This window comes from Pseudophryne corroboree, chromosome 5, assembly GCF_028390025.1.
Source record: "Pseudophryne corroboree isolate aPseCor3 chromosome 5, aPseCor3.hap2, whole genome shotgun sequence".
Classification (NCBI taxonomy): domain Eukaryota; kingdom Metazoa; phylum Chordata; class Amphibia; order Anura; family Myobatrachidae; genus Pseudophryne; species Pseudophryne corroboree.
The window spans coordinates 484894283-484921884 of record NC_086448.1 but is presented as its reverse complement, the minus strand read 5'-3'; the positions used below and the strand labels follow the sequence as shown (position 1 = coordinate 484921884).

General features: G+C 41.2%; 1 protein-coding gene across 2 annotated transcripts in view; it reads left to right on the top strand.

Annotated features, from left to right (window-relative positions):
• LOC134927888 (cadherin-9-like) overlaps positions 1-27602 on the top strand; it is a 372116-nt gene that overhangs the window by 133276 nt on the left and 211238 nt on the right. For both annotated transcript variants that reach the window (XM_063922970.1, XM_063922969.1), the window contains exon 6: positions 7861-8155. In XM_063922970.1, the coding sequence (XP_063779040.1) occupies positions 7861-8155 (295 nt within the window). The remainder of the gene's footprint in view (positions 1-7860; positions 8156-27602) is intronic.

Below are 27602 nucleotides of genomic sequence, written 5' to 3'. Positions count from 1 at the left end.
CAAACAGACAGACAGGGGAAAAATAACGGATAACAAATGCAAAACAGAACAAGTGATTTCAACATCATTACAAGAATGATAAGCAGTATATGAGTATATCAACAAAATACAATGGGCTTGATAAGCCTTGATAAGTATGGCATAGTAAAGACAAATTAGGCAGGCCTCAATCATAGTTAGGGGATAATACCAATAACAATGAAACCTAAACAGCCAAAAAAGTGTTAAGATGTCAATATAATTCTAATCATGTCCGGCGAGCAGGAGCAATGAGGAGGAGCAGTAATACAGTCCGACCTGAACAACGTGTAGATTAGTGAGTAGTAGGAGGAGGATCAGTAATGTCAGCTTGGGAGGTAGAACAACCAGCTTCAGCCAAGAAAGCTTCTGCATCAGCAGGGGTATTGAAATCTTTGTAAGATGATCCATCAAACAGTCGAAGTCTGGCTGGGTAGATCAGAGCGAATTTCCGTTGTTCTGCCACTAAACGGGAGCATATGGGAGAGAAGGCACTTCGTGCTCGGGATAATTCAACTGAAAAATCTTGGAATAGGTATAGTCTCGATGATTCCCATAAAATAAGTTTCTTGTTGCGGGAAGCTGACCACAGTGTCTGTTTATGTAAATAATTGAGACAACGAAAGAGGACAACTCGAGGGCGGTTAGTAGCAGAGGGAGACTGGTGTCCCACTCTGTGAACCCTCTCTATGACGAGGTCACGGCATTCAGATTCAACCCTCATAAGGGTCGGGAGAGTAGAACGCACAAAGTGGGCTAAAGCTGGGCCCTTAACCGATTCTGGGAGACCCACGAGACGGATGTTATTTCTTCTTGACTGATGCTCCAGGTCATCTACCTTACTCCAGAGATGATAGTTATCCTTCTCCAGTTTGGGAACCACATGAGTAAGATGAGAAACGTCTTGAAACAAGGTGCCTACTCTGTGTTCTGTTTCTTCGACACGATGAGTGAGTCGGTTTAATTGAGAGGTGATATCAGATACTGCTTGTGATAATAGTGGCCCCATGGTCACTTTGATCGCCTCCACCACATCATTGTAAGTAACATAGGAGTCTGGCGGAGCAACTGATTTTTTGGCAGCCGGAGACAAAGCCATGGTATCTGCGTCAGAAGTTATATTTGTATCTGCTCTACGTTTCTCTTGGAATTGCTGAAGAGGCTGCGTGGATGCAGAGGACGTGAGGTATTTTTCCATATGAGCAGCAACAAGGACAAAAGAGGTTAGTGTTGGAATTATAGTGACACCGCCAAATTGACCAAGATGAGGCCTGCGAGGAAGGCTATCAGCGCATTGTATAACCACAGTTACATATCAAATCTTGTGGGTAAATTTTCCTGTGAATGCGTCCCTGGAAGCGTAAGTAGAAATCACAAACAGTATTGCAACTAAGGACTGTAGCCTGACCAGCAGAACCGCAGGTACCTCCACAATATATTGAGAGTCACAGGGACTGAAATTGAGTTATTCAGCTTTGTAGATATAGAGATCACAGGAAATGTGGGGTTGGAGTGGATGATGATAGAATCCACAGGTAGCGACAGACCATGAGCACAGGGGTGCAGCAGAGGTAATGTTAAAGTATATGATAATACATTAAACTGGGGTGTAAGTCCAGCCAGTGGAATATGCCCCTTTAATTCTGGGGTGAATATTTCAGAACTTTACAACTTGTGTCAAAGAAAGCAGTACAGGGAGTAAGGGTGATAGGGGATATGTGATAAAGTCAGGCAGGTAGGGTGATTAAGTGCTGGGGAGATATTGAATGCCAGAGGTAAAATGGCTGCCGTTGCTGCAGAGGCCAGTGTGGGTGAGCCGCAGCTCAGAGTGATTCTCACCTCCCTTGTTGTGATGCAGGGCTAACTGCCCTGTGTGCCAGTGAAGTCCGCCGGGTCCCCGGAGGGGAGACAGGCACTGTGAGGCCGCAGGATGATGTGGCAGCAGCGTCCGCGGTTCCGTTTACCCGCGATCTCCGGCGTGGAGCTCAGCCGCCGGGCAGAAGCAGAAATCTAGTCCCCGGCTTAGCAGGAGACGAAGGCCGCAACCCGCAGAGACCTATACTAGCCTCTCCCGGCTCCGCAGCTCGTCTCAGAGGTGTTCGCTGGTGGCAGGAGGTAAAAGGGTCAGGGAGAGGAGCGCAAAAACAGGGCTTTAGTAGGCAAAAGGGGCACCTTTACATGAAACAGAGTGAGAGCTCTGCAGTAGTGCTGCTGTCCTTCCTCCCGGTCAGGCCATGCCCCCAAGTTTTATACATTTTAAACAGTTCTTAACAACTTATCTCTAGCAAAATTTCTCAACATAATGTGGGAACTAGCAGACAAAATGTTCAAAAGAGTGGTTTCCACAAAAAGTACTCTTAAGGCCCATACACACGGTGAGATTTGGGCTGTGCCTGATTCTCATTATGCGACAGGGGCTAGGTCAGCACATAGTCAGTATTGCAAGCACACTCAGTATGTGCTTGCGATACTGACTATGTGCGATTTTGGCTAAGTGTCAATTTTGACTATCTCTTCTATAGAGATTGTCAAAATGGACTTGCACAGTCTATCTATTCTTGCGATGCTGACTGCTCTGGACCACACATCGGCATCAAATCGGGATCGCAAGGTGACTTTCACTTTGTGATCTGCATTAACTTTTCTAACGATTATGACTATATAGTGATGTAGAAGATAGGTTGCAAGAGGTTCAACTATAGGGCTCTTCGCATACTACTCTCCTATTGCTTTTTGTACACCTACAACTGGAATAGGATAGATCTCCAACCAGAGTAGACATCCTGGTTTGTCTCAGCAGCATTTTAAGGTGGTGTCCTGGAATGTAGGAGTCTTTAACTCTCCCATAAAAGAAGGGTGCTCACTCACTTAAAACAATTCTGCCCAATTCTGGTCTTTTGCATGATACTTATTGGGAGGCTCATAAGGACTCCTTTCACAGGTCTCTGTGATTGGCTAACTCTTCAAAATTTTATAAAAAGAAGTGTATCAATCCTCTTTCATAGAGTGTCAGTACGGAATTCCGGCGGTCAGAATCCCGGTGGTCAGAATCTCGGCGGTCAGAATACCAGCAGGGGGGAAAGAAGCACCTTGCGGGCTCACTATGCTAGCCACACTGTGGGCTTGGTGGCTCACTTTGCTCACCACAGGTTATATTCCCACACCATGGGTGTCATTGACACCCAGGAGTGGAAATAGCTGTGGCAGTTCTGCAGGCATTCTGGCGGTCGGGATTCCGGCATAGGTATTTTGATAGTCGGGATTCCGACTGCCGGGATTACAACTACGTCCGTTCATAGAGACCTTCCTTACTCTGGGACTAATACTGTATTAGATCCTAATGGTTGCCATTCATTCTAGATGAAACTATATATTAACCTTAATATAAAGAATGTCTCAACATCAGAATTCTTCAGAGAAATCACCCATATTATGTGCAAAGGGCTCTAGGATCAGTAAACATAAGGGAGATTTTTATGCAGTAGGATATCCTCACCTTGAAGAGTGCCCCACTCTATAACATCCCAGTACCTCCTATTGGAGAAATTTACAATCCCTGAAATCTGCCCCTCAACTCAATGACAACTGTGATCTACTGAATCCAAATGACATATCTTTTTCTTTTTTTGGGTAGCTCACTCCTCTTTTTCCCGTATTGATAATATTCTGATGAAAGACTCTGTGGTTACCCAGGTTCACATAGCGGACATTTACTATATATTAGTATCTGATCATGCTCCAGTATTGTTGATCTTGCAGTGCTCTGTTCCTTTAGGTGGGCAAGGTTTTTGATGTTTACCAGGATATTTCTACAATTCTGAAGACCTACCTTACTAATCGTAAAGTCCAGATAGCAATCTCTCAGCTAAAAATTACATAAATTTCCAAGTTCGTAATGGCATGTCAAATGAGTATTATATAATTCTAGCTCCCAATGTATCTCAGGCTCCTGTAGTTCTGTTTAATGATGTATTATGTATTGCCACTCTGTTTCCTTTAATGAAGCTTATACAATCCTCATCCCTAAGCCAGACAGAGATCCTCAGATGATATATTCCTATTGCCCTGTTACACTTTTAAATGCAGACATTAAACTGCTGCCCAAGACTATGGCAGACAGATAACATTGCTTTCTCCCAACTTTACTTACAGATTATCAGCTGGGATTCATGATACAGTAAATCGCCACTCAGTGAAGGGAATTCTTGCTGCCATTGCAGCGATTTTTGCATCCTCCAATTCTGTACACTTCCACGATGCTCTTCGTAGTTTAGACACCACTAAAGCATTTTATACAGTCCTTTGGCCACATTTATCCACAGTACTGTTCTACAATCTCAGAACTTGAATTTGTTGGGTTGATTTAATATCTTTATGATTCCCTGTCACTTCTCTCCTGGGTAATGTTGCAAAAGTACTCCCATACCGATGTATTGATGAACCAAAGAGGGGTGCCCACTATCCCCCTTACTATTTAATTTGGCTATTGATCCTATGCTAAGATTGTTATAGAACACTGTCCACTATCAAGGTATCATGATTGGCTCCAAGAAAATTAAGGATACTGCCTTTGCAGATGACATCTTTTTATACGTATGTTGCTAATCCATCCGCTTTGTGAGTCTGATATTTTATATTGTTAAGGGTTTTGATGAGGTTTCTGGCTTTCTATTTAATCTCACTAAATCCATAGCACTTTGACTGGGAACCTCTGGCTCTTCTGGACATTTGATAATTTTATTTATTTGGGAGTACAGATTGCTTTAAATATCTATAAACTTTCCTAATCTCAAAATTATTCTTATGCTTAAAAATAGCATTACAGATGGAGCTACATCGTAGACGGGGGCAGGCAGGGTTGCCCAGGCACGCCGGTGAGCACACAGAGATGCTCCCATTCACTTTAAATGGGGCGTATGTACATCTAAAATGCACATGCATCCCATTCGTGCATGGGAGTCCGCCTTGCCGTGCGCACTCAGTCGCATTTGGAGGTTCCATCTGTATCTCAAAACTGGAAATGCAGCCAGTACATATACAATAAACTTTATTGGAAAAGGAGTTCCTAGGGGTAAGGGTGCTCTCCAGCTTTCTACACTTGCATGATCAGGAAATCCTGCCACATCAGAAGAATAACCACACTAATCTGAACCAAAAAATACATTTGGATCTTTTTTGTCTAATCCAAACATAATCTTGATCTACAAATTGGTCGGGCTGCGTATCTCTTCAATATTTGATGGATCAATGGATTATTTGCCGTAGGCAATATAGTGCATGACACCCTAATAAGGACTCTCACATTATGGAAGGCTCGGGCCGGATTTGTAGTTCTGGAGGCCTACCCTATGCCATAACTCCTGGTTCAACACTATAGTAATACCACTGTCACGGCCTTTTCGGAGGTATATTGACAGAATCTGTTAAACACCTTGCTGTGGGGCCACCACAGACCAAAGAGGCAATATCTACATACTATAGTCATAGTCGAGATGAGATGGACTACATACTTTCCTCACAAGGATTATCCAGTTGACTTCCTAATTTCACACATTTATCTCTAGACCACTTGCATAAAGCCCATGTCTGCACCTGCAATCTATTACCTTGTACAATGTACTCTGAGATTTCACTAAAGTTTTTGCATAGAACATACTTATCACCTCATAGGAGCTGTGTTATGGGTCAGTGTACTTTGCATACTTGTTATAGATGTACTGAACCAATGGTGGACCTATATTATTTCTGGTTACAGGTTAAGCATATGTAGAGGCTTATTTGATCATCTTTCTAACACACACACCAGAATGGGCTTTCTTTGGGATTATTCCCACCGATCCCCATATCACCCCTGGTGGTAGACGATTGCCAATGGCTATTGGAGCAGCTGCGCATAAGACTATCTTTTAGATATGGAATTGCATGACACATTCTTATTTAAGCCACATTTTTCTATCTTTTTAGAATGAATTGGGTAGAACTGGTTATTGCTAAAGAATATAAAACAGAAAAGTATTGCAACATGTGTTAGAGTTACATAAATATCCTATAATCTGAAATGAAATATGAAATATTTAAAAATATATGCTATGCTTCCTGCTATTTTACTCATAAATTGGTTGGTGATCAGGGGTGTCAGAACATTTATAGGTTGGGGGGGGCAATATATATCATCATTTTTGTGCCCCAGGGAGCGGAGCCACCAGGGAGGAGGAGGCAATACTACCAGGATGAAAAGGAGGCAGCCCCACGGTGGGGAGGATATATCTCTGTGTAACCCACCTCCCACCTTGACCCACACACTCACACATTACCCCCTGTCACTACACTGTGGGGGGGTTATGATTAGCAGTGGATCGTTATTGTTATGATCATTATCGTCCAAATTGTTTTGCATTGCAAAACAACGGGAAACCAATGATGAACGACCACGGGGAAGCGCATCATTCATCGTTGGTGCCTACACACTATATGATATGAATGACATATCGCTCATTTCTGAGCGATATCATTCATATCGCCCATCACCATTGCCCCGTGTGTAGGGTGCTTTTGGGTTAAACCACTGGTGGGGGGGGGGGGTGATGGTAAGGCTGCGGGAAGGTCAGGGGGGTTTAGGCTGAGGATAGGGTTGAGATTCTAACTATCATGATGGAGAGAGAAATAGAGGGGAGCAAGAGAGTGTCAAGGAAAGACAGAGATCCATAGAGAGAGAGAGAGATAGAGAGAAAGAGGTGTCAGGGAGAAAAAGGGAAAGACACAGTGTAAGGGAGAGAGAGACATTACCTGAACACCACAGCTACATGTCTCTCATGGGGGCGGGTCTTCCCAGCATTAGGCCATGGCCCCTAAATGGCCGTGATTCACTGCAGTTTTCTCCTCTGGTGCAATAGTGGGATGGAGGGAGTTAGTGTGAAGTGCTCTGTGCATGCATATCAACTGGGAATGGATGCAGGAAGGAAGGGCTGTACAGCCACATATTGCTGCCACTGCTCCTCAGCCTCAGTCACTGCACCACACAGAGGTTGTGATGTGTGGTCTTTCAACTGGGGCACATCGCCCCTTCAGCACAGTGGCACCTCTCATGTTTGGAGGGGTCGAGCTGCCCCCTTGTCCTCCCTGTTCCAATGCCTCTGTCAGGGATCATCCTATTCTATCTTGAGATATTGTCCCTTTTTTATTTCAACCGGCAATGATGATTCCCCTGAGGAGTCCTTTCGGGGGGGGGGGGGGAGGGGGAGAGGCGGTAAGACCTTTAATTTTATTTAATTTTTTTGTATATTTAAATCTGTTTTACGCTGCTTAACTTTATTTACTATCGGTTTCTGTTTCTGTCTATGATATTCTAGTATATGTACAAATTTTGGGAAGGCATTGTCCTTTGTTACTGTGTATTTTATTCTAAATGTGTTGCATAAAAAAAAACTTGTTTGAAAATGATAATGTTGATTAAGCATTCACTTGATATACAGAAAATGAAGAATCATGATTACATGTTGGGTTTTGTTAAGACAGTACACAGTAATTATAATTTAACTTAATTTTAATGTAAATTATAGTCCATAAATGTGGGTTCTCTACAGGTGATAGTAAACTACTTTCACAAATGTTATATATTAGCTTTATTGTAAATTTGTTTATGTGTTTGCAAATGTAGTATGTGTGTTTGCAAATTTAGTTTTAATATAACTTTTAACTTTTAGTTTTAAAGTTATTTTAAAGTCTGCTGACTCTACCCTTACTTGTGAACTTACCTTGGGCAGTATACATTGATCTGTGCTGTGTGGCCTTAATATACTTATATACTAATATTTTTATCTTCTGTATTTTTTCTTCCTCTAGTTGTATACAGATCAAGATAAAGGAGATGGAAATTTAAAGTACATTTTATCAGGAGATGGAGCTGGCAGTGTGTTTACTATAGATGAAAATACTGGAGACATTCAAGCTGCAAAGAGATTGGATAGAGAAGAAAAGGCTACTTACATACTTCGTGCCAAAGCAATAGACAAAAAGACAGGAAGACAAGTAGAACCCGAATCTGAATTTATTATTAAAATCCATGACATTAATGATAATGAACCAAAGTTTACCCAGGATATTTATACTGCTACTATCCCTGAAATGTCAGAAGTTGGTAAGTAAAATGCCCAATCTCTTAAAACTGTTGTGCAATACACTAACTATGCAGACTATAGATATTGAGTACTTCAAAATGTAATTGGTTATGTGGATGCCTGTAGATATCCTACTGTGAATATACATGGAGCTACCAGTAAATACTTCAAATTACTGTATTAAAGACTATAAATAAACTCAGGGTGCTAACAGACATCTTAAGGAACTCTTGAATAATTCATATAATGCTGAATATATCACGTGTGTCACAAATACTAATATATCTACCTGTGCAAGATAAGTAGCATATACAGTATGTGTAAATACACATCTGTAAGGGTTTATAATAGGGAGATATAGATATAATAAGTCATGCATGCGGATCAAATAACCAATGGTTCTGATAAAAAAAAAAAAATCAATACACATAGGCTGAAACATAAAAAAGTTAAAACATTAAACTGATAATAACAATAGTGCACTGAAACAGTATAAATTATTAACATTGAAAAGTTGTGGCAGTTAAAGCAATAGGTTAGTAGCTAGCTGAATTATGTTTTGATGTGATAGCCAGGGCAATCAATTAAACGGAACAAAATAAATAACTGAGGATAGCGCTCACCTTTCCTTCTCTGAACAAGGGCAGAAAAGATGTTGCTTCTCCCCAGGAAAAACATCAGGGTCAGACTGATATTTATTTGGAAAAACACTTGTCCGGAGAAGTAAAGTTGAGCAAAACCATCACTCCTGTGCCATGCCAACAGTAAAGCATCCTGAGACCATTCATGCGTGGGGTTGCTTCTCAGCCAGGGGAGTGGGCTCACTCACAATTTTGCCTAAGAACACAGCCATGAATGAAGAATGGTACCACGACATCCTCCAAGAGCACCTTCTCCCAACCATCCAAGAACAGTTTGATGACAAACAACGCCTTTTCCAGCATGATGGAGCACCTTGCCATAAGACAAAAGTAATAACTAAGTGGCTCGGGGGGAAAAAACACAACATTTTTGTCCCATGGCCAGGAAACTCCCCTGACCTTAATATTATTGAGAAATTGTGGTCAATCCTCAAGAGGCGGGTGGTCAAACAAAACCCCACAAATTCTGACAAACTCCAAGCATTGATTAGGCAAGAATGGGTGGCCATCAGTCAGTTTGTGGCCCAGAAGTTGACTGACAGCACGCCAGGGTGAATTGCAGAGGTCTTGAAAAAGAAGGGTCTACACTGCAAATATTTGGCCAGATGTAGGGCCTAATTCAGACCTGATCGCAGCAGAAAAATTGTTCTCTAATGCGTAAAACCATGTGCACTGCAGGGGCGGCAGATATAACATATGCAGAGAAATTTATATTTGGGTGGGTTATTTTGTTTCTGTGCAGGGTAAATACAGCCTGCTTTATTTGCACACTGCAATTCAGATTTCAGTTTAAACACACCCCACCCAAATCTAACTCTCTCTGCACATGTTGTATTTGCTTCACCTGCAGTGAACATGGTTTTTCCCATTAGAGAACAATTTTGCTGCTGCAATCAGGGCTGAATTAGGCCCCTAATTGCTTGCAAGATGGCTGGAGCTCCGAGACTCCGGCTGAACTCATAAATTTTTTTAAAGCAGCAAACGTTTACAAGGCATAACTTGGTTGGTTTTGCCATGTAATAGTTTGCTGCTTTTAAAAAATGTACCAGTTTGCCAGGAGTGTCGGAGCTCCGGTCATCTTGCAAGCAATTACATCTGGCCCCATTGACTCTTTTCATAAACTTAATGTAATTGTCAATAAAAGCCTTTGACCCTTATGAAATGCTTGTAATTTAACTTTAATACACCATAGCAACATCTGGCAAAAAGGTCTAAAAACACTGAAGCAGCAAACTTTGTGAAAACCAATACTTGTGTCATTCTCAAAACTTTTGGCCACGGCAGTATATGCATAGGGACTAACAAACAGAGATGTTTCTCATCATCATCAATCTTGTACCCTGACTGCATCTCCACTTACAGGTCCCTATAAGGAGACAAAGACCCCCCTGCCTAGCAGGGCCTATCTAACTTAGTGTGGCACACAAATACACTTACTTCAACCACAGATCCTTCAAACTAACTCTGTGTGTGTGGTGCGACAATCTCTAAACACAAACAGTTCTAAGAAGGGTGGCTAATACCAGGCCATTTTTTCAATCCCAGGTATCGGATTAAAAAAAAAATCATCCTGGGATTCATGGGATACCCTGGATTGGCTTTTATCCTGTGTCGCTGCCTCCCCCACACCACCCTGTCCCACACACATAGCTCACCATACCACATTCACTTCCTCTGGGTGCGGCGGGTAATGAGCAGCTGGCTGCACATCATGATCTCTGACTTCACATCACGCTGCGCTGTGGGAGCCAGGAGGAGGGAGCCGGGCAGCGTCTGAGCCTCCTGAGGACACTCAATGCTTCCTGACACTGAATGATCAAAAGAAAATTTGTAGCGGAAGTGATGGAAGAGATGAACGAGCACGTGTGGGAGGAGGCTGGGAGTCAGGAAGCGGCACTGGGCTGAGCTAGCTGTGGGCTGTGTACAGCAGAGCAGGTAGAGGGAGGATCGCTGCTGCTGTTGCTGCTGTGTGTGTGGTGCCGCTGCTGTGTGTGTGGGAGTGAGTGAGATTGTGTGAGTGCGAGGGCCCTACCACTGCCGGGACATTGCTGCTACTGCAGCTTGTGGAGTGAGTGAGCTAATAAGTGTGTGAGGGCCATGTTTAAGTGTGTGTGAAAGTATGTGAAATGTGTGTGAAAAAGGGAAGTGTGAGGACTGCTGCTGGGTGAGTGAGTGAGTCTGCGCAGCTGGGGGTGAAAAAGTGTGTGAGTGCTTCTGTTGCTGCAAAGTGAGAGTGAGTGAGTGTGTGCTGCTAAGGGAGAGAAAGTGTGTGAGGGCTGCTGCTGCTGGGTGAGTGTGCACTGCTGCAGCCTCAGCCTACGTGAAAGAGGTCTGCAGACTGTGGACGAAGTAGGTGACAGAAGCCAGGTGAATGGCAGCAAGTGAGAAGGAGGTGCAGAGAGCTGGAGCAACTGCATGGAGGAGGAGCAGTGACGCAGGAGAGGACCCACTCAGATAAGTATTGATTATCTACATTATTGTGTATGTAATTGAATTGGCTATTTCTGCTGTGTTGTGAATATTGACTCTCTTCACAGCTAGGTCATAGTCAATATCATATTGCATAGTTTTGTATTGTTTTGCATTGTTCTTCGGAAGGTAATAGGGAGTTAGAGTTTTCAAACAAATGGGAGGGGCCATGATTGAGAGTCTCACTCAGTGCGTGTCGTGCAAGATGTAGCAGGAGCAGCCAACCCAGTGTGAATACATATGCACAAGATGTGTGCAAATGGTTGCACTGGAAGCCCAGGTAACTGATCTAGATCAGACTGTTACGTGACTGAGGGATATTCATAATCTCGAGCAAAGTTTGGAGGAGTCGCAGGGGAGGGACACCAGTAGATGAGGATGACCAGGTAGCCAGCTGGGTCACTGTTAGAAGGAAGAACAAGAGGGGTAGGCACAACATCTCTGAACTATCAAACCTGAACAAATTTGCCCGATTGGACAAAGATTCGGTGGATGACAGTGAGGAAATGACGGAGCCGGAGGAGACTGTTCCCTCTAGCAACCGGAGGAGTGGTCCCTCTTGCTCAGATGTGATGAAAGTTAGAGAGGCAAACAGGCAGATGGTGGTGGTAGGGGACTCTATCATCAGGAAGGCAGATAGTGCAATCTGCTGCCGGGATCATGATCGCCCTATGGTCTGTTGTCTCCCGGGTGCTCGGGTATGGCAAATCACGGACCAGGTAGATAGATTGTTGGGAGGGCTGGGAACAACCCGGTGGTCTTGGTGCACATTGGCACCAACTACAAAGTTAGTGGTAGGTGGGATATCCTTAAGAAAGAATATAGGGACTTAAACCAGAAACTAAAAGAAACATCTAAGGTAATATTCTCCAAATTATTACCAGTGCCATGTGCTAGCCCAGGGAGGCAGAGGGAGACGAGGGAGGTAAATGTGTGGCTTAGAGAATAGTGTAGGAAGGAGGGGTATGTGTTCTTGGAACACTTGGTTGACTTTTCAGTCAGGCACCATATTTTCTGTCACAATGGATTGCACCTGAATGAGGAGGGGACTGCATTGCTGTGGGGAAGGATGGTTAGTAGGTTGGAGGAGCTTTTAAACTAGGACCCTGGGTGGAGGGTTTAGCTAAAAACTATCGGTCATGCAGTGAGAATAGTAAGGATGGTGGTAGTGAGCTAAATGGGGGTGGAGAAGGGTGGAGGAAAAGATCAACCAGCAAGGGCAAGGGTATTTACATGGGTTCTAAAAAGGGTATCAAAAAGCTATTGCCAAAACATTAACTAACAACAATTATGTGTCATCATTACAGCATATAGAAAATGATGTACGAAGCACAAGGGAAAATACGTATGTTGGGGCTGAGAGTTTAGTCGGAAACATTGGGTTGATCAAAGAGAAGAGTAAGGTGGGCAATATTAAGTATGGTGGGGGTGGAGAGGAAGCAAGAAGGACAGTCAGTAAGAGTTACTCAAGGGAGGCACTAGTAAACCATGATAGGATACCTTTAAAAAAACAAATGGACAAGGGAACAGCTAAACTAAAATGTATGCTTGCAAACGCAAGAAGCCTAGCAGGTAAAATGGGGTAATTGGAATTGTTAGCATCAAAGGATGAGTATGATATTATAGGTATTACGGAAACATGGTGGGACGACTCTCACGACTGGGTTGCAAACTTGGAGGGGTATTCTCTTTTCAGGAGGGACAGGGCAAGCAAAAGAGGAGGAGGTGTATGTCTTTATGTTAAACCATCTCTTAAACCATACTTAAAGGAGGTTATTTATGAGGAGACTGGTGATAATGTGGAGTCACTATGGGTTGAAATCTCAAGTGGGGCCATTGATGCAAAAAAACTAGTCATAGGCATGTGCTACAATCAGCCGGATATTAGCATACATGAGGAAGAACAACTCTTGCAGCAAATCGAAAGGGCTGCGGGATTAGGGGACATCCTAGTGATTGGGGATTTTAATTATCCTGATATAAATTGGAGTAATGATTCATGTGATAAAGCTAGGGGCAACAGGTTCTTAAATATGTTAAAGGACCACTACTTGTCTCAATTAGTTGAGGACCTAACTAGGGGTAAAACTACTCTGGATCTAGTAATTACTTATAATGTGAACATTGGGTGTAGTATGGTATGCCGGTGGCTGGGCTCCCGGCAACCAGCATACCGGCGCCGGAAGCCCGACCACCGGCATACCGACAGTGTGGCGAGCGCAAAGGAGCCCCACGAGGGAGAATAGCTGTTGGTATGCCAGGTGTCGGGATCCCGGCGCCGGTATACTGTACGCCGGGATCCCGACATTCGGCATACTGAAGACCACCTGTGAACATTATATCAAACACTAAAGTTGGGGAGACTTTGGGTAACAGTGATCACTATATGATCACATTCGACATCAGTTTCAGGAAACATAGCTATAAGGGTTCAACCAAAACATTTAACTTTAGTAAGGCTTATTTCAGTATGCTGAGATGTGCACTTAATGACATTGAGTGGGAAGTTTTGTTTCACAGTAAGAACACTTCGGAAATGTGGGATGCTTTAAAAGGGTTGCTAGATAGCAATATTCACAAATTTATTCCCATGGACAGTAAATGCAGGAGCACTAAACTCAAACTGATGTGGTTTAACAAGAAGGTAAAGGCAGAAATGGATAAAAAGAAGTGTGCTTTCAAAGCATTTAAATCTAATGGAAAGGATGAGTAATTCCAGTATTACAAGGAATGCACTAAAAAATGCAAAAAAGCAATAAGAGCAGCTATAATGGAAAACAAAAAGCAAATCGCTATAGAGAGTAAAAACCATTCCTAAAAATATTTTTAAATACATAAACAGTAAAAGGTTAAGAAAGGAGGACATAGTTCCAATAAAAGATTTATTTGGAGTATTGATAAATGATGACAAAATAAAAGCAGAAATACTGAACACATTTTTTTTATCAGTGTTCACCAGAGAAGAACTGATGGTGGGAACAGTGCATAACAATAGTGATAGTAATCATTCGTGGTTAGACACTTGTTTAAGTGAAAAAGTAGTCCAGGAGAGACTAAGCAAAATTAAGATTAATAAATCATCTGGTCCTGATGGACTTCACCCGAGGGTTCTTTTGGAGCTTAGGTCACAACCAGCAAGACCCCTATACTTTATTTTCAATAGTTCAATTAGATCAGGCATGGTACCAAAGGATTGGCGTATAGCTGAGGTAGTGCCATTATTTAAAAAGGGATCCAAAAATCATCCAGGTAACTACAGACTGATTAGTTTGACATCTATATTGGGGGAAATATTGGAAGGAATTCTAAGGGATAGCATACAGGAGTATCTACAGACCGCTAAGATTATTAACAAGAACCAGCATGGGTATGGAAGGGACAGATCATGTCAAACTAACTTAATTAGCTTCTATGAGGAAGTGAGCGACAATCTTGACCAGGGAAAATCAGTGGATGTGGTCTACTTAGATTTTGCAAAAGCCTTCAATACAGTGCCTCACAGGAGACTGATCATCAAATTAAAGGAGCTTGGCCTAGGAAAAACTGTTTGTACATGGATAAGTAACTGGCTGGATAACAGGGCACAGCAAATAGTGGTCAACAGGAAATCCTCAAGCTGGACACCAGTAGTCAGCGGAATACCACAAGGGTCCGTACTCGGGCCACTACTGTTCAACATATTTATCAATAACCTAGAAATAGGCCTGGAAAGCACAGTGACAATCTTTGTAGATGATGCTAAACTATGTTGGGTAATTAATTTGGAAATAGATGTGGAATCTCTGCAGAATGATTTATCTAAACTTGAAATCTGGGAGTCTAAATGGAGAATGAGGTTCAATATAGAAAAATGCAAGCTTTAAGGATTTCGGGACTAAAAACAAACTTTCATCCTACATATTAAATAGGGAAAGTCTAGGGATAACTGTATTGGAAAAAGATTTGGGGGTACTCATTGATAATAGGCTTAATAACCGCATACAATGTCAAAGCGCAGTAAAGAAAGTAAGTAAGGTGCTAGCGTGCATAAAACGGGGAATTGAGACAAGGGACGAGAATGTAATCCTGCTGCTGTACAAATCATTGGTACATTCGTACCTGGAATATTGTGTTCAGTTTTGGGCACCACTGTATAAAAAAGATATCGGTGAACTTGAAAGGGTTTAAAGGCGAGCTACTAAATTGATTAAGGGGCTAGAAGGACTGAATTATGAGGAAAGGCTTACTAGGTTTAATATGTATACACTGGAAAAGCGACATCTTCAAATATGTAAAGGGACATTACAAAGAGTTATCGGAGGAATTATTTATTAAAAGAACTCTGTTTAGATCATGTGGGCACTCGCTGAGGCTGGAGGAGAGAAAATTTAGTATGCAATGGAGGAAAGGATTCTTCACTGTTAGGGCATAAAGGATTAAGAATTCCCTGCCTGGGAAGGTGGTAATGGTGGACTCTGTAAATGCATTCAAAAAAGTATTGGATAAATTTCTGATTGAAAATGATATCCAAGGTTATAACATTTAAAATATTGACGCTGATAATCCGGGTGTAACATGATTTATAGCTTTAACTAGTCATAAAACATTACTTCAGCAGGTACATTATAATCAACTCAATTTAATACAGAATACAGGTTGAACACAATGGGCATTTTGCTACTATTCAACCTCAATTACTATGTTACTATGTTACTACTGCACACAGGAATTGAATACACAATTTATTAAAAATACAAATAAACATAAAAAAGAATCACATTTACAGACGAATACAGATATAAAATTCATGCAGCGGCCTAGTTCATATGTAACATTCAGTGTAATCTAGCAGCATTTATATATTATATCAAGATAGGGAGTATTCAAAATACATTCGTACTTCTTTTTCCATTTAAATAGTAGCTTGTGAAGTGCATGTAGATCCAGTGTTCACTTTGTATCAATTTGTTTCACATGAATCAACAAGAACTGTTCTCTTGCTCCTCTGTCAGAGCTCAATTTCTAAAAAACACTGGCCCTCATTCCGAGTTGTTCGCTCACTAGCTGCTTTTAGCAGCATTGCACACGTTAAGCCGCCACCCTCTGGGAGTGTATCTTAGCTTAGCAGAATTGCGAACGAAAGATTCGCAGAATTGCGAATAGAAATTTCTTAGCATTTTCTGAGTAGCTCCAGACTTACTCAGCCATTCCGATCAGTTCAGTCAGTTTCGTTCCTGGTTTGACGTCACAAACACACCCAGCGTTCACCTAGACACTCCCCCGTTTCTTCAGACACTCCCGCGTTTTTCCCAGAAACTTCAGCATTTTTTCGCACACGCCCAGAAAACGGCAAGTTTCCGCCAAGAAACACCCACTTCCTGTCAATCACAGTACGATCACCAGAACGATGAAAAATCCTTGTTATGCCGTGAGTAAAATACCTAACTTTTGTGTAAAATAACTAAGCGCATGCGCTCTGTGAACCTTGCGCATGCGCAGTAAGCGACTAATCGCAATATAGCGAAAATCGTCAACGAGCGAACAACTCGGAATGACCCCCACTGTTGCAGTTTCTCCAATATTCAGCACACAAACACAACACTGTTGCAATACTTTTGCAGTTTCTCCAATATTAAGCACACATTTAAGTGCTCACCATTCACCACGCTGTCTCCCATAGTAACAACTATACAAAAGGTATTATAAAATACAGCAGCATTTCAATGCATAGCAGACAATACCGGTACTATATGTAATCTGTTGTTACTATGGTTACGGGTCGCACGGGTGATGTCATCAATCTGCGCATGGCTTACCGGAACAGAGGCCGGTGGCAGGAGACAGCGTGGTGAATGGTGAGCACTTAAATGGGTGAGTTTAAGTCATTTTGTATATGCCCTGATGAAAAAGTGGTTGCTTTGAAATGTTGGCTACAACAGTTGTATCGTGTCTTTATTTACCTGTGTGCTTCCATCTATGTGTACACTACATTGGGGAGCTGCTTAGTCTTCTAATACGGAAGGCAACAGGAGAGGTATACCCTTTATGTGGAGAGTGCCGGGCCCTACAACTGTATATAGCAAGTACCTGTTCTGGCTGCGCTGGACTATGCGCTGGACCACTACTCGCTGTGCCCTGTTATCCAGGCACCCTGCGGTGTGCTATTAAGGGCTCATTCATTCATTATACCGCTGTCTAGTATGGACTATCTATTCAGTGGTGCAGCATAAGGAACTATTCAGGTTTTAACCCTTCCTTGCTGAGTTGTTGGTACAGTTTTCTGTGCTGACATTATGGAGGCTACAAATGCTTTACCTGAAATTCCAACCAGAATTGTCTTAGACATTGGGATGTTTATTAATTTTCTGACTTTGATGCTGGGAATATTGTTTACAAAGACAGAGTATTTTCAAGCATTGACAGTATCCCTGCACAAGAAATTCATAGGGATCTATTAAACTTAAAAAAATGTGAGATAGATTTCTATTATCATGGTGCCACCCTATCTGAATATTTTAGGGCCAAAAAACTGCCATGTGGTTTCCGTGTTAAAAACATGCCCACAACTGGGCGGCATAATATGGATTTCTGTAAGCGTTGGGTGGCTATTCTCAACAAATGCTCCCTGGATTTGATCCTGTTAGTTATAGAGGAATAAACCAGGGAGAATAATGTGACTAAAGGCTAGATTTATGAGTATGAGACAACACACAAAAAAACGCTGTTGGATGACAAATTGTGTGATTGGTATGAAAAACTTGCTGCACAGTCGGAAACATACAAAAATGATCTATTACGGTAAAGTAAATGCTGACTATGAGACCAACAAATTCTATGGTTGGCTTACTGGAGGGACATAGAACCATCCAATACAGCAGAGAAGTGGTAGACGGTATTTTCGCAAGAAGCCTTTTTAATACCACAAATGATACAGCCACCTCCGCCAGTGACAGTGATCAGAGCCCCCAATGGGGTAATAGATACAAATCTCTACCTTTAGGCATGATAACCCGTGCCAAACATCGCTCTGCAGATGTCCGCATAACTGAAGAGGCGGCCAGTGGAAGCGGTACCTCCAAAAAAAACTCTGGCGTCCAAGAAGAAGTGATATTCAATCTTTCGGCTATGCCTTTGTCTAAAGATGAGGAATCAGTTTTAAAAAAGGGAGTTAATTTTGTGCCTACTACCCCATTTGATCCATTTATTTGGAATACTAAATTGTTTAGACTCAATCTACAACTTAAATTGCAGGAACACTTTGGGACTAAAACTTTTAATAGTGGACAAGATCTTATTCCACCTGAATTGAGGAAGTTTAAACAAAACTCTAACTTTGATCTGCCTTTAAACAGCGCGTCTATTAAAACATTCACCCGCTTGGTGGACTCTGCGGTTGATACTGTTCAATCTAGAATGCATGGTGGACACTGCAACCTTTCAAAAACTGAATATCAGGCTCTAAAGTCGCTAGGTTCTAAACAGGACATAGTTATTCGGGCCACAGATAAAGGCGGCTCGATTGTGGTCCAGGACCTTGTTGATTATAAAATTGAAATTGACCGCCAGCGGTCTGACAGTAATACTTACCATTTATTGCCTTGTGATCCAACAACTATATTTAAAAAACAATTAGATTCTTTTTTGTTACAGTCTGTGGGCAGTGGTGTCATTTCTAATGATGTGGCTCGTTTACTTATGACAGAATCTCCTAATAAACAAATTTTGTATACTATCCCTAAGGTACACAAGGACCGATTTCATCCCCTGGACAGACCTATTATCTCTGCCCAGGGCTCTATTTTTCAACTGGTCTCCATCTTTTTAGATACGTACCTTCAGCCTTGTATACAAAATGATAATTTGTGTCAAAAGATACTACCTCACTTATTACTTCAATTGATGAATCTTGATATGATTCCTCCCAATTTTTTGCTTTCTAGCATCAATGTTAGTTCCCTTTACACTTGTTTTCTACATATGGTAGGAATTTTGGCAACTGGTATAAGAGGCCAGATGTTAATTTCTTTTTTGATTTACTTGAAATGGTATTATGTAAAAATTATTTTTACTACGATGGTAAACATTAGCTCCAGGTGGCAGGGTGTGCAATGGGGTCCTCAGTGGCCCCATTGTATGCCAATGCCTACATAATATCAGAAGAAGGGGATATCTTTTTTGCTGATCCTGATGTTGGTCACAATGTTTTATACTATTCACGCTATATTGACGACATGCTATTGTTATGGTTGGGAGGTCCAGAGAGCCTTAGTAATGCTATTGAGTTGCACTACCAGAGCAACAGTCCAGTTAAGCTGGTATGTAAGTCAGATCCCAATGGCATTGATTTTTTGGATGTCAGAATTGAAGGATGTGGGGATAGAATAAAAACCACCATTTTTGTTAAACCTACTGACGTAACACTTTGTTACAGTCAACGAGTCATCATTCTATGCCAGTCCGCAGGGGGCTGACTTTCTCACAATTCCTGCAGGTATGTTGTATCTGCAGTGATGAGCATGATGCCAATGTATCTCTTGACCAGATGGTTGATAAATTTGCTACCAGAGGGTACGATAGGAAAGTCTTGTTGGAGGTTAAATGTAATGTGCTGGCTATACCTATGCTTTAAAATCTAAGGGACCCAAATCTACTGTTAATAAATTAATCTGGCTGATAAGATTTAATGTGGCCAGTGACAAGGTTAGAAAGGCAGTACAGATGTACTGGCCCAATGTGTCTACAGATAAGAACGTCCCTAGTCTTAATGATCAACATATCATGTGCTGTCATTCAAGGGGCAGGAATATACAAGATTTTGTTGTTCATACTGACATAACAGTTTGGTAAATGAAGCCCTTCATCTTCTATTTTGGGTAGCAGAAAAGCAGGCTGCTTTAAGTGTTTGGGATGTGTAACGTGTGGTTACATGCTCACGGGTGATACTATCAAACATCCTTCTTCTAACAAAGTCTTTAAGATCTATCACCACCTTACCTGTTCTTCAAAATTTTTAGTTTATGTGCTTATTTGCCCCTGTGGTAAAGATTATATCGGCAAGACCGACTATGAGTTCAAAGTAAGAATTAATCAGCATAGATATGCCATCAAGGAGGCTGTTCTCTCTGGCAAGAGTGAGCAGCCAGTGGCTCAGTATTTTGCCCTAGCTGGTCACTCTCCCACATCATTAAAACATAAATCATTGATCATATTCCGTCACTGCATTGGGTGGCAACCGATCTAAATTACTTATACAGCGAGAGGCAAAATTGATTTTTTTTGTTGGATACTCTCAGCCCCAGAGGGCTTAATGAGAATAGTGGGTTACACAGCTTTCTCTAAAATATTGTGTGATGTTATCCCTTTCTAGATCTGATATGCCCTTAGTTTGCTCTCTTTAGTTTTTATTCTTGTGCTCTGATTATAGATTGTGTTTATTTTACATATGTCTATGAATTGGGAATAGTGCCTTTTGACTTTTTAAGATTAGATTATGTACCAGTATTCTCTGCTATGCATTGAAATGCTGCTGTATTTTATAATACCTTTTGTATAGTGTTTACTTGCAACTGTACTTGAAATCCAATATGTCCCTATAAATTCATATGGGCTTTGATTGGCCTAGTGAACCAGCTGTCTGATACGTCTTGAGTCTACTCGCTGGACTACTTTGTCTGAAACATCTTATTGATATGTCTTTATTGTACCAAGTTTGTAACACTATAAAGAGTAACACCTGATGAAGTCTCATGTGGAGAAGAAATGCATGTGGTAAAGAAATTTTAAGATCCACAGTGAGGACTCACAATTGAGAACCTGTTTTATCCTGTGGAATTCCGGGATGCCATCCTTATAGATGGGAGAGGCGGTTCTGAGACATCAGTTGGAACCAGTGTATTGCATGTTATCTGGATAGCTTGTGTGAGCAAGCATTAATTTTTAGTTGCCTGACTAGTTTTTTTACTATCTTGGAGAGTGCAATTATATATATATTGCTGATATACAGGTATATCTTTCCTCCCCCGACACACCACAGTCTGTATCTCCCTCTCTCCTTCCACCCACACACTCCACAGTCTGTCTCCACCCAATGACTCCATTCTGCATTCCCAGCTTCACCACCCCATTCCAAAGCCCCAGCTCAGTGTGCCTGTATCTCCTCACCTCACCACACACTAACCCTGGGAAGAGACTCACTGTCAGTGCTGCCTGCTGATAACAGTTGGGTGTCCGCGGCATCCTGCAGCACTGACAGTGTGAATGGTACCCATCGGAAGCGGCTCTAATACTCTATGCACATAGATTAAGCAGCGTGCTAACTGCTATTATTACAGTTGCTATAGCAACTGTCTTCCGCTCCTCTCTGCAGCCAGAACCACTCGTAATACTCCTCTTAAGGAAGAGGAGGAGCTCAACAAAGGTAATAGTAAGTGAACCATTCATCGGCAGCGTGAGCTGCCGCCCTCAAGTTGCCGGCGCCCATAAGCAGCTGCCTAAAACTGCTTTGTGGTTGTGCCAGCCCTGTATACAGTATATATTTATACTGTATATAAATAGCTAAATATAGATATATCGATAGCTAAAGATAGACAGACAGACAGATAGTAGGTATACGTATATAAGAAAAGAAATATACTAGCAATTTGGTAATATTATTGCCATATATGTGTACTGTACAATGCAGAAAGACTTTTGTTATTGATGGTAACATCATAGTAGCACAGATCTGTGTATCTAGCAAATAAATACATCAAGATTGCTGACCTCTTCAAGTGACCCCAAAATATATATTGCACTATTCTAATAATTGAGATGACATAAATGAGTATATTTACATAAACAAAATGGGAGCTTACTAAATTATCTTTTCAGTGTATTCCATTATATTCAGATGTTTAAATATTTAAGAACCATTTCCAGTAACTGCAGAATTTCTGCTGGCAATGACAACTGCTTTAAGATTAATTCCACAAATGCCCCAAAACAAAATGAAATATTGCTCAGTGTGGGCATCCATTGTCACAATGATCTATGTACTGTAGCATATCTTATTATGTCAATGCATTAAAGTATACTGGGAAAAATGCTTAATGTAATTGCTTGAAGAAAATATGGATCATAAATCAATACTGCGTAACCAAATGAAACAATACAATATTACTAGATAGTTTTCAGACAATAATCTTCATCATATACTTTATGTCTTAAAACAATTGAATGTTTTTTGATTGATTTAATTTTTTTTCATTTGCAACACTCCTTGCTTCATATGGGAATAGTTCAATATATTTACTAGTTATATTATTGTTGAAGTGATTATTTTCGGTATGCTGGTTTTTATCAAATATTACATGAATTAAAAGTCACACTGTTTGCTGTACAGGAATTTCCATAAAGTACAAACATATGTTGTGAATTATTTTGCCTGTAGCCAATTACTACTAAAACAGATAGCCACTTTGTCTACTGTAAAAAATACAACAACTCTAAAGCAGTGTAGTTAAAATAAACCTATCATGTACTGTTAAGTAGTTTTGTATTATACAGTATTTTATATTATGTGTGTAATATAAGTGCCTCACATACATACCAACTTTTTGGCTGCTCCCTCCGGAAGGGAACAGCCAGGTTGGCTCCTCAACAAGGAACAGGGCTCTGTAAAAAGGGGTGGTCAGTGGGCATAGAAACACGATTGCATCATCGTGGCCCCAACCCATGTTATACAATGCCTACATTACTGGCACTACACAGCAGGGGGAAGATCTATGACGCAATTCACAGCAAATCATGTCATCACCCCATCCACTGTTCCTCCACTGCATGGCTGCAGGAGTAAGCAGGGAGTGTGGTGTGTGTGCGAACAAGTTATGGGAGACTTGCCCACTTTTCTGGGTTGCCAGAAGTTTCACATGAATTCTGGGAGCCTCCCGGCCATTCCAGGAGAGTAAGCAAGTATTGTGTCTCAACTACTTATGTTAAGTACAACTCCTCATAATCCCTAGCCATTAAATATTAGGCAGGACTGTTTAATGATAGTTGGATGGACAATAATAATTATACAAGATAGTACATTTCACATTATTTTTTATTATCTGCTCATACTACATTTGTTACCGACTCCTCACCTCTTGTGTTTTTAATAACACTAGGTAATTCTCAATGACACTTTCTCTCCACAGAATATGATGCTGGACATAGCTTATTGTGCACTTTGTCCCCAGGTCACATGATTCTGCTATTCTAAAGATGTATTTTTTTACTTGCATTGGACCAAATTTATTTGCCGTCCAGGCAGTCCTCTTCCATTACCTTAAAAGGTTTTTCTATTTTCATCTTCAAATCTACAATATTAGTTTGTCGAGAAACAGAAAAGAATCAAATTTGACAAAATCATGAGATATCAAAACATCATACAGTATATAGATTGGGTTTTCCATTTAATATTCAAGTTCAGTAGTATGGTAATGTTCTGAACTTTAGAAGAAGCTCTTACATTTCTTTAATGTCTGGAGCTTCTGTGCCCCTCTTTTCCAAATAACTCTTCTACGCCATAGGCCAGTCTACATACAGTGTCACAGGAAGCACCAAGAAATGATTTGCACACTGTCTAGGGCCAATCATCTCGTAGGACTTGATTTCCTTTGCTCTCTATTTCTATTTGGCCCTAAACACTACTTTTTTTTTTAAATTGTATTTTTATAGAAGCAATGAGTATAATAATATTGTTGTAGAAATAAAATACATAAGTGTTTAAGACATTATTTCACTTATCCTCTTGGTATGGTGTTCAGCCATTACTGTATTATTATTCCCTTTATATATTTTTTTACTGTTGTACTAATGTCTTATGTTCTACTAATATGTTTCTGTATATTAATTTTCTTTATAATTGCATTGCCAAGTCTAATGTTCTAGTAGTGGTAACTGCTGACAATGGTTAATCAGGCAAAGTATACAAAAATAGAAAAAAACATATTTTTAAATGTATTCTGTGTGTACTGAATTTTAGTTCAGTTAAATAGCCTCTTTACATGAGTGTGGCTCCCATGTGACTCACTGGGGTACATTTACTAAGATGGGAGTTCTATTTAACATGGGATGTTGCCCATAGCAATCAATTAGAATCCAGGTATTATCTTCTAGAAGGTGCTAGATAAATGAGAAGTAAAATGTGATTGGTTGCTATGGGCAACATTCCATATTAATTAGAACTCCCATCTTAGTAAATTTACCCCAATGAGCCAGAAAAGACTTAATTACCCCTCACTCTGCCTCTACTACCCACTCGTGTGGTGCTATGAACAGTGAGCAAGTGGGTGAGCTTACAGAGAGGTTAGATATGACTGAAATTAGGTGCAGTACAGGGGATCTGCTTTTGAGCATGTGACCACTCTACCACCCCTGTTGCAAACCAGCGCAAGAGTTGTATCCCGGTCTACGTACAATGAGAGTCCCCCAGTAATGAGGTTAGAACTCCAGTTTACACCAGTGTTTTGACTATATAAATTATATGAAAAATCCAAAGACTATATTATAAATATCTTCTTTTTATTATTATTATAATAATTTTTTAGTCAAAACTATGGCATAAAAGTATATGACATATGAGGCAGTGCCTATCTTTTCTGCACATCTCTGATCAAAACTCAAAACTCTTTGACTAGCCAGTGCATCCTGAGCAGGTTACCTCACCACATGTCCCTGTTAGACTGGTCTTAAGCTTCTTTTTTAACACAAAGGGCTTGAATGGCCTCCAAAGGATGTCCACCTTATTAACTACCTATGATCCAAGATCCATGATCCATGATCTTACCTTTTTCTCCACTAACATTGGCCATGACCATGAAGGGAGATATTTGATTTAAATGGGGGAACTAAACAATATTCCCTAACAATACGCCCTTAATCAGAATCAAACCCACTTCTTCTATAATGTTAATTATTACTTAAATGACACAAGAGGTGTGGTGTGATTTTGTTGGGAGACTTCAACGCCAGCCTGGATAGCCACCTGGACATGCTGAAACCACCGCTTTCTTCAATTTTATGTTTGTAGTCAGGTACTCTAGCCTTCTTCATAATACTATGAAAACATATCATCTCTAACACCTGGGGTGGTGAGAGATCCTACTAGTAGAGGTTGTACCTATTATTCTACCCTACATGATGTGCACACTGAAATTGACATGATATTATTCGAGCTCTGACCCCAGTCAAACTATTTTAAAGTCATCGTCCTACCCTAGCACATGTGGCCTGCTTTGCTTATTGTACATGTGCTGTACCACGGTGGTTAGAACTAGAGACCTCAACGTGCAAGGTTGTTATTACGCGCTTGCTGTTGGGAATGCCCCCAAAGCTATGGCCTGCAGTATTCTCTATCCACCCAGTCACTAACATTACCTGCTATTGTGGAGATTATTGCACTTGACACTAGAAAAATTGACTACCCATTCTTCCCCCTCACATTCAGACAGCTGTGACAGCTGAACATTTTTCCAGGTTTGTCTCTCCTATGTTCTAATATTTGGGTACAATGTTTCTGGTATAATCATGGAGGAAGGTACCTGTATCTCGGTAATTCTAAATCCACCTTCCTGGAGGTGGATACTTTTAAATATCTGTATTTTCTTAACTCCTTGCAGTCTGCAGTGTTGCCTTATTTATTTATTTATTTCTTAACAGTTTCTTATATAGCTCAGCATATTCCGTTGCGCTTTACAATTAGAACAACAGTAATAGAACAAAACTGGATAAAAACAGAATGACATAGAGGTAGGAAGGCCCTGCTTGCAAGCTTACAATCTGTAGGGAAATAGGCATAGATACACAAGAATAGATGCTATGTATTGCATAATGGTCCACCAGATTGCTAGGTTCTTAATGGGTTGTTTGATGATACCCCGCAATGTTGGCCAAGTGTCAGGAGGGTGTGAAAGTAAAGAAAGACAAAATATGTGATGTTATGTATACTGTACAGAGAGGATGTAATTAGATAGGGAAGCACTGAAGGTTATGTGGGTGGGTTTGGAATTTGATAGGCTTGTCTGAAGGGGTGAGTTTTCAGGGGACATTTAAAGGTGTTGAGACTAGAGGCGAGTCTTATTGTGCATGGGAGGGCATTCCACAGATTGGGTGAAGCCCGGATCAAGTCTTGCAATTTTGAGTGTTTCCTAACTGCCTTTGCATAACTTTGTTACCACATGCCATTGCAGTGGAATAGCAATAGCCCCCACAGACACTTCTGAGGCTTAGGGGTGCCATAGCTGACAGGCGTGCACACTCACGTACATGTTGATTCTCAGCTCAGTGATTAATTCCTTTACTGCATCCAAATTTCTGTTCTTCAGCGCCCACATGATCTCCTTATCAGACATGGTGTGAGCGGAAGTGGGACAGGATGTTAGGGAGAGACACAACACTCTGGTGGCCCTCTATCAAATTTGAACACACACGGCACCATCCCCACCCATGCATCATATGCCCCTCCACTCAGGGCAAGTCACCATGCCGGGACATGTCACCAATCCAGAGTGGCCTGCAGACTGCAGTATCCTAGCAACCAGAATCCAGGCCTGGGGCCCCAAAGCTGGGGGTGTGTTTCTGGGAGCCTATGCTGCCAATTATAGTTATACAGACACCTTATTTTCTACTGTGTGTACAGCTGACACTGATACTGTAGGCCAGACACCAGCCATTTGCAGTGCACCTTATACTGGCTATATACTCTATGCCAGACACTGGCTATATGCACCTTATACTGGATATATATTGTATGTCAGAAATTATATATTTTTAGTTTTTCCTTTTTTGTTTTCGCTAAAATACCATGGGGAGGTAGAAACTTTTTTGGCTGGGTGGAACAACATTTATTGTTATGCCACTGGGCCATTAGGTATGATAACTATGCTACATAGCTCCCTCCTAATTTTTATAGATTCTCCTATGAGTATATATTAAATACAGTGGAAGATGAACATGGGTAGAAAGCCTGAGAATGAAGCCTTGTCCACCACAAGGTAAATATTATCCAAATAGTCAGTCTCTCAAGTATGGAACTTTGGCCTAAAAGTGGTTAACTATGAGGCATTTGGGGGTTCACTATGAGTTTAACAGTGGCCAATTGTCAGGGTTTGGACTATTGCACCCATTACTTAATGGTGCTCATTCTGCGAGGTCAAGCAGGTACTCATATGGGCGTTCCCACCATCTTCAGCTGCTGGGCACTGCCATGACACAAGCAGTCAGCTGATTTCAAGTCCTTCAACCACAAGTTATGCAGCTGTGAGCTGATTCTGGCCTTCAATCACAACTGGGCAAGGGGATAAAAAGACAGTGCAGACTAGCAGCAGATAGCCAGAATAATATTCCCATCCATAGC